Source organism: Lipophrys pholis (assembly GCF_963383615.2).
Source record: "Lipophrys pholis genome assembly, chromosome: 8".
Lineage (NCBI taxonomy): Eukaryota > Metazoa > Chordata > Actinopteri > Blenniiformes > Blenniidae > Lipophrys > Lipophrys pholis.
The window spans coordinates 8,731,155-8,755,077 of NC_137630.1; the positions used below are offsets into that span (position 1 = coordinate 8,731,155).

The following is a 23,923-nucleotide window of genomic DNA, read 5'->3' on the forward strand; positions in this document are numbered from 1 at the left end:
ACAGAAGGAGCAGCAGATAATAAATACAACTACTTTAGACATTACAAGCTGATAAATCCTCAGGATGAAAGCAAGCAAAGTGACTCACTGCTGCCACCTGATGCACAGACGTGGCATTAGCGACAGCTCACACACTGTACCTTTAAAGGATTCGACATTGCTCATTCTCTGGTCTCCTCCAGTCGAGCAGGAAGCAGTGACAAGAAGAAACAAAGCACCAGCATCAGCTGACCCCTCTGTTTGGAAACCACAACCAGGAAGAGGATACATGATCTGCAGTCGGTGCAGCGATTACAATGAAGCTTGTTGTTATCTTCCCCTCAAGCCGCCGCATCTCATGAAGCAAGGGGAGAGACTTGTTCAGGGATTGAAACAAGGTCCTATTTTTGTAATCCCAGCCTGGCTGTTTTCACTCACCGTGCCGGAAAATAACTCGTTTTATGACTTGCATGTGCCAACAGATTCCTTTAACCGGGGTAGTAAACAGGAAGACAAATACCATCTCGAGCCGAATAGATGGGATTACTGTTGGTGCATGGGCAGAACTGGAGCGATACGTGCAGTAGAGGAAGTTCTCCCTTTAGATAGGAAGCTCGTCTGCACTATATCTAATAAATCAGGTCGTTAGTAAGAGAAATATCTTGAAGTAAAAGTATAAAATGTGATGTAATGTGGTCGCTGGAGCAGACTTTTTGTAAAGCAAAGCTCTCTGTTGACTGGTCGGGCTACATTCCCACCGTCACCCTCGTGAACTTTTGGGTCGTGACCTAACGGAGGAGATCGCGGATAGACGGAGCTGAAATGAGAGAGCGAGGAGTTCAACCATCCGTGAGAGACTCAAAGTAGAGCTGCTACTCCACATTGAGTAGAACCAGATGAGGTCGATCGGGCAGCTGACCAGGACGCCCCGGGTCACCCCCCATCAGACGTAAACACCAGGAAAAAAATAGACATTATGCCAAAAATGGTGGCAGCTTAAATCTTCCGAAATGTAAGAAATTAAAATTAAGAGATGTGTACTCAAAATATTAAAAAAAAATTTAATTGAAAAAGGAAGGAGGGTTCAGTCATACAGACATCTTAGATTTGTGTTCCGATTACAAAATGTGCTTCAAATATCGCCCTCCCTTGAAAAAAAAAAAAAAAAAAAGAAAAACACTGAGACTGTGTTTTTCATGTGTGGAAAAACTTTGGTTGGGGGTATTTACAGACGCACCAAGACACCGCAGTACAAGTGGGATGTAATCCCGGTGGCCTGCAGGTCTTTTATAGCAGCCTGTGTAGTTTAAAGGGCTGTTTGAGCTCGACAGGCTTTTAAAACGGTGGTTTCACATGTTATACACATCTGGCCCACACTGCTGCCACCTCGCGCTGCCAGTCGACCCCCCCCCCCCCCCCCCCCCCCCACACACACACACACATTTAGACGCGTCTGGCACACGGGCACCATGTTCTGTGGTGGAAACGCATGGAAGCCGGGCCGCGTGTGTGCAGATCGGTGTGCGTGTGTGAGGAAGGATTAGAGATTACAGAGGAAAACAAAAGGAAACAGAGCCAGTGTCGGTTGTCCTGCTCCGGACAACGCACATGTAACCGGACCCCTGTGGCTGCGGCCATGACCTCACTGGCTTTTCTTTTTTCTTTTCTTTTTTTTTTCCACCCACACACACACACACACACACACATGTCACACACACACACACACACACACGCACACACACGGGGCACAAAGTTGGTGAGCATACAGTCAGCGGAGCCTGGCACAGCGTGAGCCGGCTCCCATTCAGAGAGTCATGCATTGTAATCCTACACAGTGTGATCACACAGGCAGCGGAGAATGCTAATCTAAACTCAAAGGAGAGAGTTCACAAAGCGGCGGCCCGGTGACTGCCTTCTCATACGCAGCGCTCCCGAATGCGATACGTGTTGATCGCGGTTTAAAAAGCAGCTATCGGAGTGGCGCTTGTGTAATTCCCGAGGCGACGGTTGTGTTGAAGACAGTCAGTTTGGGTTTCTTTTGGAACGTCTCTCACACTGCAAATCCCCAAAAATCTGCTGCAGTTAGAATCTCATTATTGCAGGCGCAGCAGCAGCGTTTCAGAAAAGGTGCGTTTTCAGTGGCTCAGACCACCGTTGTTGTGTAAACAGTCAAAATGCAACAAGAGTTTTCCATTTTCACTTGAAAACATGGTCATGTAAACATGGCCTGATATCTAATATAAAGACCTTTTTAAGAAGGGAATGGAACCGACACTCACAGCCCTATAAACGCCGACCCATCTGACTTCTACTTTCACGATAAAAACTCATTCGGAAATCCAACATCAACCAAACAATGTTTGAATTTTCTTTTCTAATAGTTTGTGTGGAGATGGGTTTTACATACACAACACCGATCAGGAGATCGCTGGTTGGTATATGTTGCAGTTTCTTATAAAAATCCTTCTTTTTGCACTTTGTGCACATAACTATTGTGTCTATCCTCCAGAGTCAGACTAAATCAGTGAGACAAGAAGTCTGTCAACTGGAACCCCTGACAATGTGTTTAGGAGGTATTTCACTAAAATACATATGATATCAAATTATCACATCAGATCCGCATTTAACGACACTAAAGAGAAATCAACACCATAAAACCTTCATATTTGAACCTGTTTCAGCTCATATATAACAAACTTATTTAATCCATTTTAAATGGGTTTTTTTTTTGCTTTGTTTTCTTTTGAGAACTTTAATTCTCTTTGTAAAACACATTTGTCAACCAGACTTTGGATCATTTCCAACATTAATAATCCAGATACTTTCCTATCATCTCATATGGTCAGGTCTGTGCAACGTCCATAAAAGATGGACTTGCAGTGGGAAATCCCATCTCACAAGCACGTACATTAGGAGGTTTTTTTAGTCACAACTTCAACTTATTGCCAGTCAAACCCCAACATCTCACGCACGCATTCATCAGGAAACAGGAGAAATGATAAATACAGTGAAATCTAACAGCTTCACACGACGTGATTTCATTGTGTATTTTCGGGTTTAGAGAGCACGCTTGCTTCACTTGTGTGAAATAACAATAATCAGTATTTTCAGCTGCCTTGTTTGACGAAATATACAAAATAATGGAAGTGAAATTCAAAAAGTGAAGTGAATCCCCTTACTGTACTATATGCTGGCCCGATGAGGAGGCTTTGTTGTTATTGCTTATACCAATATCGATTTACCAATTTTAAATTGAGCTTTTCACACATTTCAGTAGGTCTGCCTGACACATAATAAAGCACACATTTAAAAAGAAGCAGGGCAGAGTTACATCTTTCCAACACCTGTTCTGTACTTTTAACAGCACACAATCCGGCAGCTTTCAGCTCAGCGAGAGAGCGGCGCGCTGGAAAAACTGCTGTCACCCAAACTGTTAAAAAACACACATAAAGAAGACAGGATGCCGTCCTCGGGGCCTGGCTGACTGCAGACTGGCAACATTTTTCCACACAAATGTTTCAGCGCCGACGGCCCGTGGCCTCTCTTTCGGAGGATTTCATTCAAATATTACCAACAACCCACAACACAACTACTTATTACAGTTAAGAGCTGCCGCTCGGTACATTTTTTCTGGGGAGGTTAAAAGTCCAACCTGCCACTTTTTGGAATACGACGTCCTGTCTGTGTGCCTTCAGGAAGTCTCCGGAGGTCCCGAGTCCATCTGCAAGAAGCAAACACAAACACACATGAGCTCATGGACGCAATGCCAACTCCCCGTTTGACTCTTTTACTGCTCGAGAGAGAGACTTTTAACATCAGAAGCAGATTAAAAAAGAAAAAAGAAAAAGCTGAGGGTGACTAAGTGCTCTTTTAAATCTGTGTGTTAACGGTTTTCACCACCTGATGTCTGCGGCCGGGCCCGGTCCGGGCCGCTGTGGCGACATATGGAGCACAGCTCTGATATTTGACCCAGATCTCGATTTAAAGAATATGGCAGCTGTGGTTGCATCGCCACGAAACACAGAAAAGCTCAGAGTACATGACATAATGGTAGAGAATGTGGTGAAGGAGTGCACCTGAGTCTTAAAGGTCTCCAATATAATCTGTTTATGCATGTGTGCTGGCTGCGTCTTCGATTCCCCTTCCCGCCCGGGGCACATATCAAAGTGAGTCGATGTGAGTTAAATGTTTGCATGATCTGCTGTCCCCAGTGGCGAGTGAGTGTGTGCGCGTAAGTGCTTTCTGTAAAATAATACATTTAAAAACCGCAAAACAGGCGAATGTCATTTACCGTTCTATGTTAAAGCTGCCAGCGGGACGTAAATTAAGCTCACTGGATCAGAAAGCTTGCATTTAGTAATTTGCCACTTTAAAGTGCATTTAAACTCCAATTGATGTTTGGATCAAATTAGGGTTTGAGCAACAGATCGCACATTTATTGTTATGGCGATATCAACATTGGCAATATTCACATCGCAAAACGCATTCATTAATTGCTGTGCATATTCAAAGAGACCGAACTTGAAATTATGAAAGAGAAGTGATTGCAATTATTTCACAACTATCAAAATGTTTTATTCTGTGGAGCGACTTAATCCCATCATCCTATGGCAGAAGAACTAAAATAAAGCGAAAATGACCAAAAATGACAAAACTGCTCATTTGTGTTAAAAGCAGCTGCAGACGTACGTCTCTGTTTGTGCAAATTAGGGGCCAACACCGATATTGCACATGTACAGCTCTTCCTTGCAGCATTAACGTCACAGTGAGCGCCCCAATAGGACAGGTGGGGGGGCTGCAAGTGGCCCTCGGGCCATTTATGTGCCGGAAATGCATGTATGACAAGGTAATGTCCCAAAGGATCTACTTCAAAACTTTACTTCTTATGAAGCGCTGAATGGTCTCGGGCATAAATACGTCACATATTTAATAGTAGAATATGAAACATCCAGACCCCTGAGGTCCTCAGGAGGAGATTTGCTAAGTGTTTCAGAGTCAGAGGAAACAAGATGAAGCAGCTTTTAGTTCCTAGGCTCCTCACCTGTGGAATAAACGTCCTGCTGACACACTCACTTCATTTAAATCTGGTCTTATTAACTCAGGCTTTCCAATAAACTCTATCGATATCCTAATAAATCTTTGACTTTATTCATTCTCCATTTTATACCTTTCTTAATCACTTTGGTTTAATGTTTTTCATAATCTTTATCGCTTAAGGTTAAGATTTTTAATCACCTTGTGTTACTGTATTGCATTTATTTCCTTGTAAAGCACTGTCAATTGCCTTGTGTCTAAATGCCATACCTTATAACAGGAGTAAAAAACCGAAGACCAAAACTGGCCCACAAGAGGCTCCAAACCACCAAGCAAATTCATATTTGGACTTTAGAGAGGTTTGTAGGAAATTTCACCATTTGCACCAGAAAATATCATTAAACTTGGCTTTATGTTGAGGCTGTATTAATCTTTGTTTGGTTTGTGCAAAGATTATAGACATTTTCATCCTGTATATTCTGCACCACAACAAACAAAAATATCAAAGTTTAAATTTAAAGGGTATTGTGGCACTATTTTACCTGTACCTCAAGATAAAATTGGGCTAAATGGGTCAAACAAAAGTGCCAAGTATTATACAAAAAATATATATTAGGTTTGTCAATCAAAAAGCTTTTAAGTAAAAAAGACAAAAATCTAAAGTTTCTGTATTTTTCCCCATAGAAACAATAAATATGAAGCAGCGTTTAATTGTGATAATATGCGTTCAAAGTGACTATTTTTTGTTTGTTTGTTTTTCACGCTTTTACCTCTGATACAAACACAAACAAACAGGTCGAGCCTCCTCCAGCTGTTTCCTACCTCTGGAAGACACGAGCGCAGATCCACAGCCCGCGGGCACCGCCGCGCTCCGCGCGTCCGCCCGCGCGGGAGGTAATCCCGAGAGAATCACGCGCTCCCCGCGGGAAAGCGAGGAAGAGAGAGAGGAGCCCTCTCCGGGGAGGGGGACCGAGAGAGACAGAGCGGGGAGACGGAGACACCGAGAGCCGTTACGGCCGCTGCTGCTGCTGCTCTCGGGAGGAACAGAAAGACACTGAGTCCCGGAGAAGAAAGTCCGTCCCCCCTCCGGTCCTCCGGTCCCTCCCCTCCGCCTCCTGCCTCTCTCTCCCCCTGCCGACAGAAATAGACCCACCAAAAATAGATCCACAGGACCTTCACGGCCATTGTGCTTTATTTACCCCCCTCCTCTCTTCTTGTCCCTCTTTATATAACTCATCCTGTCAACTTTGTGTTCCTCAAGGAGTTTGTGGTAAATAAACGAAAGTGGCTCCACCTGCTGTCATGAACCTCTGAACCCCCTGAGAATTTATATCAGGAGCCCCCCAAGGACCACCTGAAGGTCCACAAGAACCACCTGAAGGTCCTCAAAAACCACCTGAAGTCCTCAAGAACCACCTCAAGGTCCTCAAAAACCACCTGAAGGTCCTCAAGAACCACCTCAAGGTCCTCAAAAACTACCTGAAATCCTCAAGAACCACCTGAAGGTCCTCAAGAACTACCTCAAGGTCCTCAAAAACATCCCAAAGGGCCCCATGGACCACCTGAATGGTCTCCAATGACCCCCAGAAGGAGATACTATAAAGTGCTTCCACACCATGGTTGAAACAAAGTGCTGTTACACGAGGAGCACGATTTAATTCAGGAGATATAAAACAAAATAAGAAATAAAACTATAGAATACAACTAAAACAGGAATAAAAAGGACTTAATTAAATCAATAAAACATAAAATCAGATCGGCTCCTGGTGAGTAAAAGTAGGTTTTAAGTTGTGTTTTAAAAGAGGACAAATAATATTGGTTTAATATCAAATCAGAACTGAACAAACTAAATTGTAATCACTAGAGTTATAATAAACCTGTTTTTTCTGCATCTTACATAATTTTCCTTGACCTTTTGCAAAACTGAGATCACTGCTATCAAACTAGCATGAGCCTCAAAGCCATGCTGTCAGGGTGACTTTAGAACAACATGCGTAATGCAATGACTTCAGAAGTCATTTTGAACATTTCACGGTAGTTTGCACTATAAGTTCTCATTAAAATTTGTTTTATGGTGAGATTGTAGTCATTTTCTGTAGTAACTGCATTTCAATTGTGTATCATCTGCACCACCACAGCAACAGCAAAAAAAATCTTTAAAGTTTAAATGTAAAGGTCATGATGGTTCTATTTCACTGATCGGTCCCGCTCAAGATGAAATTGGACTTTTTGTGGCCCCCGAACTAAAAAGTGTTTTACACTCCTGCATGATATTTCAATGTTGTTTAATTCATTAGCATTTTTTAGAAACACATTACAGTTAGCTTTCCGACACCGTTTGCTGCTTCAAATAATCATAGGTTAGAAAACGACTTTACCAAACAGCTGAGGAGGAAGATGTGTGCATTATAAGAAGAGTACTTTAAGTTCTCAGTTGAGTTAAGTACATCAAAAAGAGTCAGTTTTCATAAATACCGGCCTGTTTGTAATTGTGACCTAAGTATTGTAGGGAGTAACTGCACCTCAGTGGTAAAAACCAAAAAAAAAAACTATATATATATATATATATATATATATATATATATATATATATATATATATTATTATTTTTTTTTTTTTTTTTTTTAAGGATTGCTACACTGCACATGTGAATGGATCCATTGATTAATCCAATCAACTCAACTGATTAAAACGCAGTGTCAACTGAAATAGTCCCATTATGAATCGCTCCTGACTCAAGAGCAAAAGAAATAATGGATGAAGTGCTCATTACATGTCCCCTCGGATGAATTATATAATGTAAACAGTAAATCATTAAAGAGCAGCATTGCAATAGGGATTTCATTAGGATTATGTACATGCTTTATTTGAGTTCTCCACACAAGTAAAGCCAGCAAGTGAACTTTCTAGCAATAAAGCCAGCTTTAGTAGATGGCTGGAATACTTTCTTTAGGCTCAATAACAATGTCATATGTTGTTAAGCTGATTGTATAACAGCTTTATTTGGCGCCGTACTTTCAGTACACCGCGTGGCCATTACCGACACAGAGTGTCATGTATGGGACTGAAACTGTGCGCACATTGTTCATGCGGTGCAGAATTATTGGGTAGAAAATCAAAGTTGCAAAACAAACGCAGCCGTGTACTGAGCGGTTTGTCCTCTCGGCGCCCGTGCGGTGGATCGGAGTCGGATAACTGATAGATAAAACAGCAGTCTGTTTTCACCAGACCACCTTCCAAATGTCATTTAAGGTAAAGGGCGCTTCCTGTTACACGAACCGCTGGATTCACTCGGGCCTTTCCGTGGAGATTCCCACCGCATGGACAAAAAAAAAAAAGGCACACTGAAGCAGCACGCATAAATCCTGAACGCCATGAAAACTGTTTTGCATGTTTGTCTCTGTTCATGAGTGAGATATATATTTTCTACTTGCAGAAAAACATGGTTTCAGGACCCATTTACACGACAACGTTCCAAGTATAAATGCATCATTTTTTGCATTTTCATTTCAGAAAAGTTTCGTGTTTGCAGGGCAACATTTTCATCACGATGTCCGCCCTTTACCAAAACGTCAGAAACGCTGGACACCACGTTTTCACGTTGGGCCACTAGTAGTTTGTTTGGATTGTTACTATGGGTGACTCTCAACTGAAGTCATTCCACTCTGGAAGGCTGCCGTGTTGGTTATTGTCCGCGTCTTTAAGGAGTAATCGATTCTGTTTTGTTTGTGAATGTTTTCTGCATGTAATTGAACCATTTGTCCCAGTTTCTGGTCTAAATGGATTCAACTATGTGAGCTTCAACTATGGCGCCTCCGTCATCAGTCAGTTCTTCGTGATGGCTTTGTTGGCTGCTGTCCAGTAAATCTTGATCCTCTGTTCGAATGATCATTTTTTAAGTGTCCCCAGATACAAGACCGGGTCGGTTTGGCGAAAAAGTTGCATTTTCAGTGGCAAAATAGAGAATTAAAAAAAAAGAAAAAATGCAAAGAACACACACACACACACACACACACACACACACACACACACACACACACACACACACACACACACACACACACACACACACACACTGAAACAGCACAGAGTACCGAGTACGGAATGAAAATCCACCTGCACACAGGGAGCAAACAAAGCAAAAGAGCAAACGCCACTCAAAAAAGCATCAAAAGATAAAAACAAATCATTGTTTTCTCGGTGTGGTGCACAAGAGGTAATCATGAACTTAAAAAAAAACAATAAAAAAATCAAGATGTAACCAATAATATTTGAGATTCTCCCATAAATATGCAAAAAGATAAGGACACGTGTGTTTGGTAGATGATTTCCTTCTTGTCACAATGCTTCCCGGCAAGAAATCCTATAATGCTGGAAAGCCTATTTACATTCCATGTAAATTGTGCCATATTTACAAGAAACATGCATTTGTGGGATTTTCTCAGCCAATGCAAAAACAGCTTCTCTGTGTGTTACAACCATACACAGTCACGACAGCCTGGGGTTTCCAAATCCCCTCACCTTTATTTGTTCATAGTTTCAACCCGTTTTGTGTAGTTGTTTGATAATCTGAGTTCTGCCTGGTTCAAAATCCCTGCCAAGTTCCATAATCCTCTGTTACACATCAACTCCACAGACTGTACTACATTACAACTGAGAACAGACGCCAACACTTACTATAAAACCCGGGATGTGGTGAAAGGTAAGTGGCTTTTCACCACCTTTGTACGCTGACATGATCTTAACAAGCCTGAGTCATGACAGCCTCTTACAGTTGGAATCAGTCAAACTAACAGTCCAAATGTCAGTGTAAATGCTTTTGATTATTGGTTGTATTTGTTTACCCTGGTAATGATGACAGACTGGAGGGGCCATCATACGTCTGTGTGCTCTGTAATTCGCTCCTGCTTGCAGCACCTACTGCTTTCCACTGGGAATAAAGGCCGTAAATCCCGCGCAGCTCTCTTGACATGGCAAGTACAAATCACCGCTCGCTGTTGTCTGGACCACCCTGCGCACCGCTGTCTCTTGATGTCTGCGCATGAGGAAGTAACACATCCTGTGTGTGCAGTTAACTGTGGATGCAGGACCATCCCACTTTTAACCAGTGAAAGTCTCTCCTGGCACTCCGGAGCTACTCGCTCTCAGTCGAGCAATCTCAATAAAAATATAAATAAACATCTAGTAAATCAGAGGAATACAATGTGGTCGTCTTTCAGTTTTAATTTCTCCCAATTGAGGTGAATGTGACTTTAAGACCAGTAAAGTAGTGAAATAAGCAAGATATAATAGTCAGTGGGCCAGAGGCCAATTTCTGACAAAGTGGGTGGGCAAAGACGACCATATATTTTCTGAACGCCAACAGTCTCAGCTGTCTGAAAATACATGATAACCTTTTCAACTTGGTAGCTTTTAGAAATTACAGCTCGGCAAAGATCGGAAATATTACACATTTCCTGAAAGCCCATAGCCTTGCCTTCAAGATTACAGTAGTGGTATCTGGAGCATGTCAAATTAAGTCATATCCTTAATTTTGTGTGTTTTTTGACATTGACCTTGACCTTAGAGCATGACCATATGAAATAACCTATAAGTTGCCATTTATTGCAAATGAAGATCACTTTTGTATGCCGAGCTATTGCAGTTTTACATTTTCACAGTTCGCCATATTTTTTCACCATTTCCGATCTTTGCCGAGACGTAATTTCTAAAAGCTACCAAGCTGACAAGGTTATCATGCATTTTCAGACACCTGAGACTGTTCGCTTTCAGAAAATATATGCTCGTCTTTGCCCACCCAGATGGTTCCATATTGGCCTCTGGCCCACGGACTATAGGGCCCCATTTACACGACCAGCTTACAAGTGAAACCTCGTCATTTTTGTGTTTTTGCTTCAGAAAAGTTTTTGTGTTTCGTCGATGGGATCACAATGGCAGCATGAGGAGCGGAGAAGCCCAGAAAGACCTTGTCTCAACGTCCCAAGTCTAATGGCGGAACAAACCCTCTCAACGGACTCCCTCGATGTGGAGGAGTGGCTCCAGGTGGAGTCTTTTCTGAATGGATATCACTCTCGTCACTCTTTCACGAAGGGTGAGACGCTTGGAAAGTCATCACAATCGCCTCGTTTTGGTCACGACCCGAAGGTCGTGGTCCAGCCCAGGGGTCTGCAGCCTGCAGCTGTGGAGCCACATGGAGCTATTGGTCCTCCTGTTGTGGCTCCATAAAACCTTGAAGATTTTTATCAAGATTTTGTCTTATTTTCAATTTATTTATACACAAAAAGTCACTTTCAAAAGGACTTTTGACAATTGGCTTTTAAAAAAAGGCACAAATTTAATGATTAAAATAGAAGAAGAAAAAAGCTAAAACAGCTTAAGACTTAATGACTAGGATTTCCAAAAGAACAAAATGCCATAACTGTTGAAAAAACTGTTGAAAAGGAGGGCTGAACTCTTTAAAATCAGGTTAAAAAAAATAGCTATTAATATCATGAAATGTTCACCGTCCTAAATAGTCATTCAAACTTCACTCGACACAAGACACAGTTTACGTTCATATATCAAAACCCGATAGGAAACTCCAGGAGCTGCGTCAGCCTCATTCTAAAGGTCAAACGTGTCAAACGGCTCCAGTTAAATTTGATTTGGTGGAAAGTAACAGAAACGGCTCTTTTAGTCACGAAGGCTGCAGACCACCTGGTCTAACCTGAACCCACATTACTGCCGTCACCTTAATGCAGACATCACTCCGAAAAAACAAGAAGCGCCTCTGATGTAAGCCACCCCAACAAGTTCCCCATTTAAAAAATGAGTTAAACAGCCGTCAAAGGAATTTTCTCTCCGTCAATCGGAGAAACAATTTTTTTTATTAAATCCCAGATCTGTTCCAAACTAAAAAATAATGAAATGACGAACTTCGCGTAATACACGATTAAATCTTTGTGTTGGCGTTGACTGAGGAGGATTGTGGTGCGTCACACGACTAATAATAACCACAATATTAATTTAGATATTTTGCCAAAATGTCTCTTACTCACTGTTGGTGTAATATCAACCAAAATACAATAAAAAGAACAAACCTGACACCAGGTGGACATGGGGGCTTTACGTATCAAACTGCCGCACTGCTTGTCATATTCGCCATGTTAAAATACATCATCCAACAATCGTATTGCAGTTATAAGAAAGAAAGAAACCTGTTTTAATCAGTTTTAACTGCATTGCTAAACCTAAATTGCATATAAATGTGTCGAATATTAATATGAAAACATTAAGTAAGCCTTTGAATATACATCAACAACATTTCAGACATTTTTGCTTTTTGAAGGATTTAGATGACGTTTTGATCTGCTAAACTCTGTGACCATATTTGGAATGTCGATCATTTCCTCTTGTAACTTCGAACTTAACCAGGATTAGTTTGTGGCAATCAAACAATACACACTGAAAATGAGTCAGCAATATATAACTCTGGTTTATGTGTGCAGGATGTGAGGGATTTCCAAAATTTGTAAGACGATAACTTATCCAACATTTCTGGGGTTTTTTAATCAATTTTTTTATACCACTTTGACACCATATTTGACCAGATGCCCATAAACCAGTGAGTGAGAGTCTGACCAACCTCAAAGATACAAAAAACACAATCAGTAACTCAAATTCAAGCTCCTCATTTGCAAATAAAGTTGTAGGACATTGTCACTCAGTGATTTAAAGGATATGACAAAATATTTAGAAACTATCTCATGTGAAGGCACAGATCATCGTATTTGGTTTATTGATGCATACGTTCGACATTTTCATTACTATTAATTTAAGCTGAATGGGCTTGAGTCTGCTTGTGGAGTTTGCGTGTTCTCCCTGTCCATGCATCTTTTTGTGTGTGTGTGTGTGTGTGTGTGTGTGTGTGTGTGTGTGTGTGTGTGTGTGTGTGTGTGTGTGTGTGTGTGTGTGTGTGTGTGTGTGTGTGTGTGTGTGTGTGTGTGTGTGTGTGTGTGTGTGTGTGTGTGTGTGTGTGTGTGTGTGTGTGTGTGTGAAGACCCTCAATGTAATAACACATTATAGAAAATGAATGGATGGATGCTTAATCCATTTTCGGACAACGCCTATAAATACTTAAATTGTGTTTTCACCCTTCAAAGTTTGTTTTAGTTTTGCGACATTTAAAAAAAATAAAGGTAAGTAAGCACTAAATGAAATGTTTCTGAAAGGGTGAAACGAGGCAAAAATGATTCAGCCTTTGTGAATTTGTAGTGAAAAAAATAATCTGTAAAAAAGGGAAAAAATTCTCACTGAAAGTCCAAAATAAAGCTTTTGTCTTCAACACTGCATGGTTCATGTGCGCTACAAAGAAATGTCATCTTCTTAAAAATGTCATTAACTCATATTGGTTACTTCTTAAGAAACATGAAAACATTTTTATAACCACATACAGTCACTTGCCCTTTAAACGTGTATAAAAGTGTAAATTACACAGATACCAGTGTTGGAATCCCCAATTTTCAACCCAATTTTTGAAATAATTGCATTGGTTGGTGTTCTCTAACATTCTTCATATCAGCCTGAACAACACAACCACCTGGTGAACATAGAAGCTGAACGTCTCCATACATTCTAGTCATATTGCTTTGCAGAGGTGCTTAATCCCATTTTGCATTTGCATTTTTGTCCACATCTGACTTAAAGCGACACCAACTTCATGAACTTTCTGAGTCAGAAGTTGTCTCTTGCACGTCACAATGTTTGTTCCACACTTTCAACCGTTCTTCTTTGCGATGTTGAGTTTGTTGGTTTTTTTTTTTTTTTCCACACAGCTCGAATGTGTGCGTGCGATTTATTCTTTTTTTGGGGGGAAATCTCAGCGTCAGCCAGGTCAACGACTGATGTTTCAGACCAATATTGAAACCAAAGAAGCGTTTGAGTGCTGCTGCTTGTTCACCCTCAGGTGCCTCTTAAATAAACTGACAGGGGGGGGTTACTGTTCCCAGAAACCCTCGGTACGTGGGCGTACAGAACTATACAACTGTGTGTGTGTGTGTGTGTGTGTGTGTGTGTGTGTGTGTGTGTGTGTGTGTGTGTGTGTGTGTGTGTGTGTGTGTGTGTGTGTGTGTGTGTGTGTGTGTGTGTGTGTCTTCTCTATGTGTTCAGTGTGCCTGTGCACACATGTGTGTATGTGGTTGATCCATTCAATTACACAATCTACCATGCAGTCTGAATCACATCCGGTTTCGAGCTGAAAATAACAAAAACCACAGGGTGACACAAAAGCAGCGCAGCAGGCAGCCACCCACAGGGGGAGGATCAACACTTGGTCGTGTGTCTCTTGAAATACTGAGAAAACTTTAAACACGCAGTTAATAACGACAACTGGCATACATAACAAACACACATACATGTAAAAGCAGCCATTCCGATGTAGGTAAGCTTTTTTTTTTTTTTGGAGCTCCTACACGAGGCAGGATGCGGTCAACTGTGCAAAGTTACCTCCCACCTGCTGAGCTATTGAGTTTCTGCTACAACATTTAAGTGATTCTTCACAGAAAACAAAAACGGAATCCTGAAAGGAAAGCATTCACATTGAACTTCAGGGATTTCCAGAGCTGGACACCAACTCCAAACATGCAATATCTCTGCGATCAATCAAGTGATTGTGATTTGGACCATTTGGTTATGGTACTCTCTGATATATGCTCTTTTACCCTGAGCATCAGGAAGCAATGGGTTTCTTACGTAGTATATATGGTTTTGAACCCATAGCGTTTAGAATTGCACTTATACTCACACACAAGAAATCTTTTATTATTATTACTTTATGTGTAATAGATGAAGCCACGTTATTTGGCAAGTGACAATATTTGGGAATTTCTTCCAACCTACCTGAGGTAAATTCATGACATAAATGTACTTTGATACTTTCAGACGAATGATGATTTTGTAGAATTTGAGAAAATCTTGAAACCAGCTTGTGTTATTGTGTTTAGTATACTGATTGCATAAAAACCATGAACACCATGTGTTTATTTCTACCTTCTTTAGAAAGTCACAAACATTTTTAAAAGATCCCTGAAATAGTCATGTCAGTTATTCTTTTGTTGACCAGTATTTCAGCAGGGACTATCTTATTTAAATAGAATCAAATCAAATAACTGGTAATATCCGGTGGAGCTTTATAAGAAACACTATGGATATGAAAGAACTTGCAGAGGCTCCTCACTCCATCCAGTCACTGCATCTCAAACGCAAGCAAACTAACATAAAAACGTTTCCAGCAGATCGGTCTCATTTAAATGAGGTCAAATGCTCCAGTTTGCATGCAAAATGGTGTTATTTTTAGATGGACACCACAAGCTCTTTGTGGGACTGATCGGGTCGGACGGGTCAGGATGAAATATGAGAAGACAAAGGCCCCGTTTACATGGTAATGCAGGAACGCTGAAAATGATAGCAGTTGGCATGCCAGCCCATGAGTTGGCGCTGTTGGTTGTTTTTGTCATGAACCAACACACACATGTGTGCAGAAAACAGAATGCTACAAGCATTAACAGTGGGGTGTACACGGACATCTGCATGGACAGATTACCAAGTTGGATTGGTATTATGGGTGACTCGCAACTATAAAACGGCCAAGTCCCGGGAGAATATGGACAAAAGTTGTACGTTTCCACTTGTCATGTAAACGGGGCCAATAATAAGTCCTAAATACCAAACAAGAGAAATCTCTTCTTGAAGTTGGGACTTGTTGTGGTGAAGGTTTATGAGTCATGTGCTGACAGTCTGATAAGTATAGCATGACCCTGATTTCCAGCAGTTATGGGAGACAGTGGTCTCAGTATTTCACTGCAGGTCTGGGAGAAAAGAAGGAGTTTATGTGGATTTGAACGATAAAGGGAGGGACAGAAGGGTGAAAAGGGACGTGAACGGAGAGGAATGAGGAGTAAAAGAGTGAGAGGGAGGGAGAGGGAGGGAGAGCTCTGTAATAATGTTTTGCCTTGGTCTGCCAGCGGGGTCCTTCCCCTTAAGAAGCCAGCAGGAATGTGAGGAATGCTGCAAGAGAGGAGAGAAGGAAGGAGCAGAAGGAGAGAGGACATTAGAAAAAGAAGGGGGGGGGGGGGGGGGGGGGGGTTGTACACACTGAGGAAGAGACATTATCTTTAGTAGGCTGAGTCAACACAAGAACAAAGAGGATGAATATAATGAGGATGAAAACTGTTTGTGCATTCAAGTATTCGTGTGTGTGAGAGTGAAGGAGCCTATTTCAGGGTGTGGTTAATCACACAGCTGAACTAGATTCAACTTTTTTTTTTTCTAATTCCAGAACATATTCTCGCTCTGTGTTCGGCAGATTCGTGTCAGTCAGTTGTTTACCACGAGACACAGACAGAAACCTTTGGGAGTTATTTAAAGCAGCAAACATGCAGGAGGTGTGCAGCGGCAGAGAGTGACACATTTAGCCTGTTTGAGAACGAAGCGGCTGAAGGTGCAGAGACAGCGACGCCCCACACAGGACCAACAAAGCACTGCCACACTGAACTCAGACCTGACATCGTCTGCTTCAACGTACAACACATTGCCAGGCTGAGAAGAAAAGCAATCCCGATTAAAGTACCTGTACTCTGATTGACTATTTATCCATTTAAAGTTAGTTGATCGTGTCATTCTCAGCCAATTTCTTAGTTGCACACATGTGATATGTTGGTAAAGTATGTTGCTGATATGTTCCATGTTGCAAATACGTTATATGTCGCTAATATATGATAATTCGTTGATATTTACGCTTTTGTTAATATTATATTTGTATCTAATGTGTTACTCACATGCAACATTCAGCTAAAATGTGAAACATTGTTAAAATGTGACAATTGGCAAACAAGTACTATTTCATCAACATTTAATGTGTAATAGACATGTGATATTTCATATTGTGTTTATGTTGCTAATATATGTATTTAAAAATGACATTTCCATTGACTTCAAACAAAGTGCAAGTTAATTGAATTTTTGTTTGTCTTGCTGGAACTCCTGTTAAACGTCATTTAAATGGCTGGAATGAGTTTGGAGGGAATTCCAACCATTTGATTGTGGCAATTTGTTTATGAAAAATACTTTATTAATACATTTTTAAAATGCTAATCAATTTATCAACAAAACATGACTCCAAAAAGAACAATCGCACGGGAATTCAGTGGCATTCAACTACAAGATGAGTAACAGTCATTGGTGGAAATCTAAACATTCCCAAGTCGGTGTGCATTCTTTAAAGATGTGTTTTCTAAATGTTTCCGCCTTGAATGCTTGTGTGAACAGACGTCTGAACAAAAGGCCCGTCCACAGCGAGAGCCTTGGTGACACAGGGAACGCACAATGAGTTGTTGACTGACTTTCTCCACAACAGAGCGGGAGTGTGTGTCATGTGTGCAGTCATCACTGACCGAGCTGTATTGTAAACAAGTAGTGTTACTTCTTATTTCCATGAGGAATGTGCAATCGCAGGGGAAAATAATCGAAGCGCAGCAATGCTTAAAGAAACGTTTCACAAGGTATTGAAAGTGTATCGCACAAACTCCAGACTGAATATGGGGATAAAGGGTGAAACTAAAGAGGTGCAGCCTCTTCTGGTCATTTGATCTGGTTAAACTGAGGTCAGCACAATCAGGGGAGCATAACGAAGGTCGGAGGATCCTTTAAACGCCCCCCCCCCCCCCCCCCCCCCCCCGGGATGTTTGGAAGAATGGCAAGTTGTTCAAAACACAACAGAAAAAACTGTAGTAATCACAGGAAAATGCAATGCAAACTCTGAAAAAAAAACAACCCACATAAAGTCAAATCAAATATAACCTCTCTCCTCTGACTCCCACCACTCTGAACAACAACAAGCCCGAGAAGCGTGAGCGTGTGAGGAGGAAACACCCAGACGGGCCAAAAATAGCTCCACGCTCGTTCCCCATCTCTCGCTTTCAGCCGCTCGCGCTCGCTCTGAGTTTCTTCTTTTCTCAGGGCTTCGCCTGTGTCACAATGAACCGGCGGTGGGAAAAACAATAAGTTAGTGTGCCTGGATGGAAACAAAAAAAAAACCATATCGCCCACCTTAGATATGCGAATGTATTCAGATTACGAACGAGTGTAATGGAGAGAAAAATGACAATTTAGGCATAACTGATGCAGGAGGGGAACTTCAGTAGGCTGAGAAATACCTCCTTATCTGACGTGGACTTATTTTCATCTTTGAGCAGTCTCCAAACTCTTACCATGCTCAGGCACATTCAATCACACAAACATAGCAATTGGAGCAACTTGGGCTTCGGCGTCTTTCCCTTCAGTACATTTACTGGGCAAACTGGGCGATCGAAGAGCCAACCAAGGGATAGTAGACGACCTTCCACAGTAACTCTCAGTCAGGATAAAACAAAAAGAATAACCTCCTCTTCATCATCAGGCTGGATTTCCTGCATCCCACTCACGCTGTCACACCCACATACAGGTCTGCCTCGGGGTAAACCGTTTTACCAGCTTTGGCCCTTTGTTTAGACTCAGGATGCCCAATTACAAGTGAATCTGCGCGGGTAAACAGGAGTCACATGGACGCACAAGTGGATGTTTACTTGGCACTTTAGTAACCTGTCATTCTGCAAGGTTGGAGAGTCTTAAACAAACCGAATTGCAGTCTCTGATAAATAAGCAAAGCATTGGCATGGACTTGTCTCTCTAAAGATATCGTCCTGAGCCGTGCTCAGCCGACTGAGTGTGGGCCTGGGCCACCCGGTGCTGCAGTGGTTTGCACTGCTGACTCACAGTGAGAAGACCCTGGTTCGATGACAGACTCGGGACACACTCTTTTGTTCTTTCAGTGTTTGCATGTGTTTTCTCAGGGTACTCCTACACAATCCAAAGATGTAATTGAACGATTATGTTAAGTGGTGATTCCAAGGCACTCCTATGGGTGTGTTTGACTGTGTATTGCCATGTTTGCCCTGTGATGGACTGCCAACATGTCCAAGGTCTACTGGCATTAACTTCTCTGCATGGACGTTAGTTGTTAGCATGCTTGTCTCACATTGACAATGTCCCTGATTCAAAGTCTGAGCTTTGGGGCGCTAAAACTGCCCATGCAAGTGAATGTGTGTGTGGTTGTATGTCTCCCCGTTTGCCTGTGACCGACTGGTGACCTGTTAATGGTGTACCTGCCCTAACCCATAATCAGCTGGGATCGGCTCCATTGTCCGAAAACAGATGGAGGATGGCCAGAAATGACAATAATTGAGCTAACCATTTAGGCTAGGTACCGATTCTCTCAGTTCTAAATATACTTTGCAAATTATATTTCTCAGCTGGTAGAGTTAGTTGTCTTCCATGACAAAGTTGGAAGTGTCCTTGACCAAGACAGTAATAAAACCAAAATTGCGCCCAGTGGATGATAAGGTATTTTGCTATTGATGTAGAAGAGTTCCAGTTTGACCTTCTTTGCATGACTTTTGCCTTTCTGGAGCAGTCAAGGATGAAGGTCACCTCAACTGGAAAAGGCACCAGCAGGAACACTGTAGTGGATAAAATCATGTGCGATCGGGATACAAACAAATCCAAGGCAAAGCCAACAAGCAGGGAAACAGTTTAGAAAGATGCTGCTGAAGTGTGGCGACTCCCTGCTAGGTCAAGTAGCACGCTAGGGGTTAGCCCGCAAGCAGCAGTACAAAAAGCCCAGATTCTCCAGTCAACATGATAATTGATCTACTATACAATGTGGAGTATCTAGATTCCAATAGACTTATAAGAGTGACTCAGATTTCAGTGAAGTATCGATAAAGCAGATAAACACTTGAACAAATCCAAAAGATTAAATTTCTGTGATGGTACAGTGTTGTTTTGTTGTTTTTATGAGTCAAGTTTTGACTGTTAAATACGACCGAGGACAAAGTGTTTGGGTGAAGAGGTGCTGCTTTGAGCCTTGTTTGGCTGAAATATATATAAACAGAGTATCTTGCTTTGAAGAATCTGATGCTAATATGATGTATTACTGGCTGGTTCCCGTCATTAGATAAGTTTCTACAAACCACTGTAGACATTTGTTAGAAAAACCAAACAGTTTCCTGCCTGCAGGCCGGCAAAGATGGATAGCACAGCCGCTAACAGGTTTAGTGAATCGATTAAAAAATTAGCAGGGCAGGTAGAAGTTATATTGTGTATCTGTATCATGACAGTGTTTTCCAAGCCTTTAGTGAGACTGTAACCACAACAGAAGGAGGTGATTCATCAGTTTTACACACTGTGTGTCTGGTTAAGATAAGATACAGTAGGATAAACTTCATTGTCCCGGCAGGGGAGTTTGTCTTGGCTGCTGAATCCTTTGAAGTGGATAAAAACAGATCCACACACACACACAATGAACACATCATCACACGCTATAAAACACGGGATGGCCTCTTATGTAATCAGAATCAGGAGAAATGCCGTGTGTCATTGGTGACTGATGAGCCTATGTTTTCTCTGGGTTATTCCGGTGAAAGGTTACACCTCCCCTCGCCGCGGTGCCCTCTGTGGGAATCGCAGAAAGAGAGAGCGAAAGAGAGACAGATGGCTTTTCCTCGCAGGATATCCTGTTCTAAGTAGAGCTGCTGGGCTCCCATCCTGACCTCCTCACCCCTCTCGACCCCTGACCCGCCCGTGGTTTAGGCTCACATCTCCGATGTTTCCCTAATCGCCCGAAACTTTAAGTATCTCTCACCGAGGTCACTTTGCATTCACTGATTTCCAACTCCTCCATCATACAGGTGCCACTCATTGATTTCTGTCTTCCACATTTCAAACAAAACACTTCAAGACATAAGGAATAATGTGTATACAAAAGGAAGAAAAAATGAATATTTCAAGACACCACTCTTGGAAAAGAGTACCCTAACACTTCTCCATCAATCTTTAAGTACTACTCTCATGTACAGACTCTCTTTAGCAAACCATTGAGCTCTTATTATTTGTAAATGTATTCGTGCATGCATACTAGTGGACTAGACTAGACTAAATTTAGCTCAAATCTCTCTTAGAAAATAGAGTTTGAGTCACTGATTTCACAATTTCACAAGTAGAATCCCATTACGTCGTACTGTGGTGACAATAACCTGATGGTGAGATCTGATACCCGTGAAGAAAGGATTGTGGTTTTACCTTCTACATCTTATTTTTCTGTACATGTATTTTGCTGAAGAGCTGGGTCAAACTTTTAAGTGTAACTCTGAATAAAAATATTAAGTTTTCCACACTTATGAGATGGAGCAACTTCTATTTGTGTCTTATAAGATACCAATACAGGATTATCAATGAGTGATCATTTAGCTCCTGCAATGATGAAATAAGCTTGTACAGCTTGAAATGTTAAAAAATGCTAAATGAAACTTCAGGTCAAAAACCAGCTGTGACCAGACTTGCTTATTTTTACATTTCTTCCTGTTTCTTCCAAACTAACTGTGATAAACTGATGACAATCAGAGAATGCATGTCTACATTACTTTGTTTATACGTATTCAGTGCAGGCCAAGACTTTCTGCAAAACAAGGCAGGTCTATAATAATATTGTGCATGATGTAATAACAACTTGTAGATGATGTATGAAGCTAGAAATGATGAAGTATGTTTAGTTTTGGAAGGTTTACGCAGACAAACATATGTAACTGTATATAAATCATATATAAGGGCAAGTATTTATTCAGATTTTAGGAAGTAGGGTAAATGTGTAGCTAGTGCTGCATTCATGCAGCTGGGAACTGGAATAGTTACCAGTTAGGAAGTCCTCTTTCACCAGTTCAGATGATAACAGCCACGGAGCAAGTCCAAAATAAGAGACAAACAAGTTCATCATCGCACAAACTTTCTATAACCAGAAAGCCTATTTACACGAGTGACAATCAGATAAGAAAAAGCTTTTTTGGGCAGTGTGTGTTCATCTCTTTGAGGAAGTTGGTTTTGAGGTTCATAGATTGAAATGTCCCACTAAGATATGGGACCTTTCCCACTTCCCACTTCCTCATTGAGCCACTTCAAGACTTCAGAAAGAAAGAAGACTTCAGCAACATCCAATACAATGCTGGATAACCCGACAGTGTCTTCTGGAGGAATTTTCTTTCTGCTTGTTGACCCTAACTGTCGTGAAAATAAACTATCTATTTAGTCTTTATTTTTTTTTATATGAATAGTAAAAAGATCTTACTGTTTGCCTTTCTAGAATAATCAATGGTGTTAATGCTCATCTAAATGTGCTTCATCTCATTTTATTGTCTTGAGCACCATTTCTTTTCAGTGTACTCACGGACTTGATATGTCTTTCATTAAAGATCATAAACTGCATGAAAGACTCACAAGATTGTGGGCTGTTTTCCTGCTTGTTCTCCATAACGTTCAGCTCCCGTTCAGTCTCACAAAGCTCATTCACTGCGAGCTCCTGTTGCTCGGACCATGTGCGTCACGCTCTGAAAAGTAATATCCTCCTCAAACTATCTTGGAACAAGTAAAAAAAGTGAGTCAGTCAGTTTGAGACAGCTCGCAGCCAATGTTTTCCTAAGTCAAGTGCAATTTTCTCAGTGTTACTGCTTCAGGTTACGGACATACTGTGACAGCAACCTTCTGAGGAAAATAGGTTTGATGATGATGTCAGTCCATTGCTGAAACACATTTGAAAAACATACACATACTATGACTGTAATGTGTGAAAAGGCTCAACATGTAGTCATCCCCAGCTCCTCTGTCCGCTCGGCCCTCCCACCCTACAGAGGAACTGGAACCCATTAGCTGATGAATGCTTGTTTGTGTTTTCTTAAGCTCGACAGCGCCACCCCCTGCCTCCCCGGCCAAACGGGGAGATAACAAAACAAGACCCGTGATTAGAGGGGTAATTAGCCAATCGTCCTCTGACCTGAGCACCAACCCCCAGAGGTCAAAGAGACAGAGTGAGCAGCTCCTCAGGTGTTTTCCCATGAAGACCAGCCAAACAGCTGCAGAGCCCTGATGCATACTGGTGTCATTGTCAGGTTACACTCGCTCATCATGCCATGTCTCTAAAGCTGCATCCTTCTTTACGTGCAAACACGAGGGGTTTCTGTGCATGTGACGCAGAGCTCTGTGGAAATCAGCACTTCCTGCTTCCTGCGGTGAGAGGAAGCGCTACCGTCGCTGTCCCCCCCCTCCCTTATCGCTGGGTACACAGGAGGGGAGGAAGAGGAGGAAGAAGATGAGGAGTAAGAGGAGCAGGGCGAGACAAAGAGGAGAGGCAGACCTCGATGTGGGTGATTTGATTTGGTGCTGCAGAATGCACCAACGAGCCAGTAAACGATTACAATAGGTGATGATGAGGAGAAAATGTGTTGCTTGACTCAGATTTTCTATTGTGATCGCTGCAGGACAACAACCAAACAAGCAACAAGATCTTGAGTACTGTAGTCTATAAATGTACATAAACTGCAAGTTGCACAATGTTTTGATGAGTTTTGCTTATATTATACATCTCTCTTTTTTTTTTTTTTTAAATCATGCCATTGCAATGTGTGTAACATTGTTGTTCTTCAAATATGCAAAGAGGGAAGAACACAACACAAATTCCTATGTGCAACACTGCAGCGTTGGTATTTGTAGGATAATATATGCAGCCGTGGTGAGGCTTTAAATGCTCATTCCCCTTACATCAGAATGCACAAACGCGCAAATACAAGCAGTGCATTTTTTTGTTGTAGTCGATGCTGGCAGTGGGAGTTGTGTGGTTGAGGAGTCCGGGACACACACACACAGGAGAAAGTAGCAAAGATTGTCCAGACTGTGTTTGTTAAAAAGAAGTAGAAATGCAACAAGTAGGATGCATTTTGCAATCAGACTGGCACTTTACCGAGAAGGAGGAGCGAGCGAGAGAGGCAACGAGAAGGACAGAGGGAGGGAAGGG

General features: G+C 41.7%; 1 protein-coding gene across 2 annotated transcripts in view; it reads right to left on the minus strand.

The window, feature by feature from the left end:
• hdac7a (histone deacetylase 7a) overlaps positions 1-23,923 on the minus strand; it is a 74,561-nt gene that overhangs the window by 49,416 nt on the left and 1,222 nt on the right. The window contains exons 1-2 of one of the 2 annotated variants that reach the window (XM_080469792.1): positions 5,836-5,988; positions 3,632-3,700 (exon numbers count right to left, since the gene is read on the minus strand). Coding sequence is in view for 1 of the 2 variants with exons in the window: in XM_080469790.1 (XP_080325916.1) it covers positions 3,632-3,700 (69 nt within the window). In the remaining variant the exon portion in view is untranslated. Of the gene's footprint in view, positions 1-3,631; positions 3,701-5,835; positions 5,989-23,923 lie in introns of those variants that run through there. The other variant, XM_080469790.1, reaches the window with a different exon arrangement.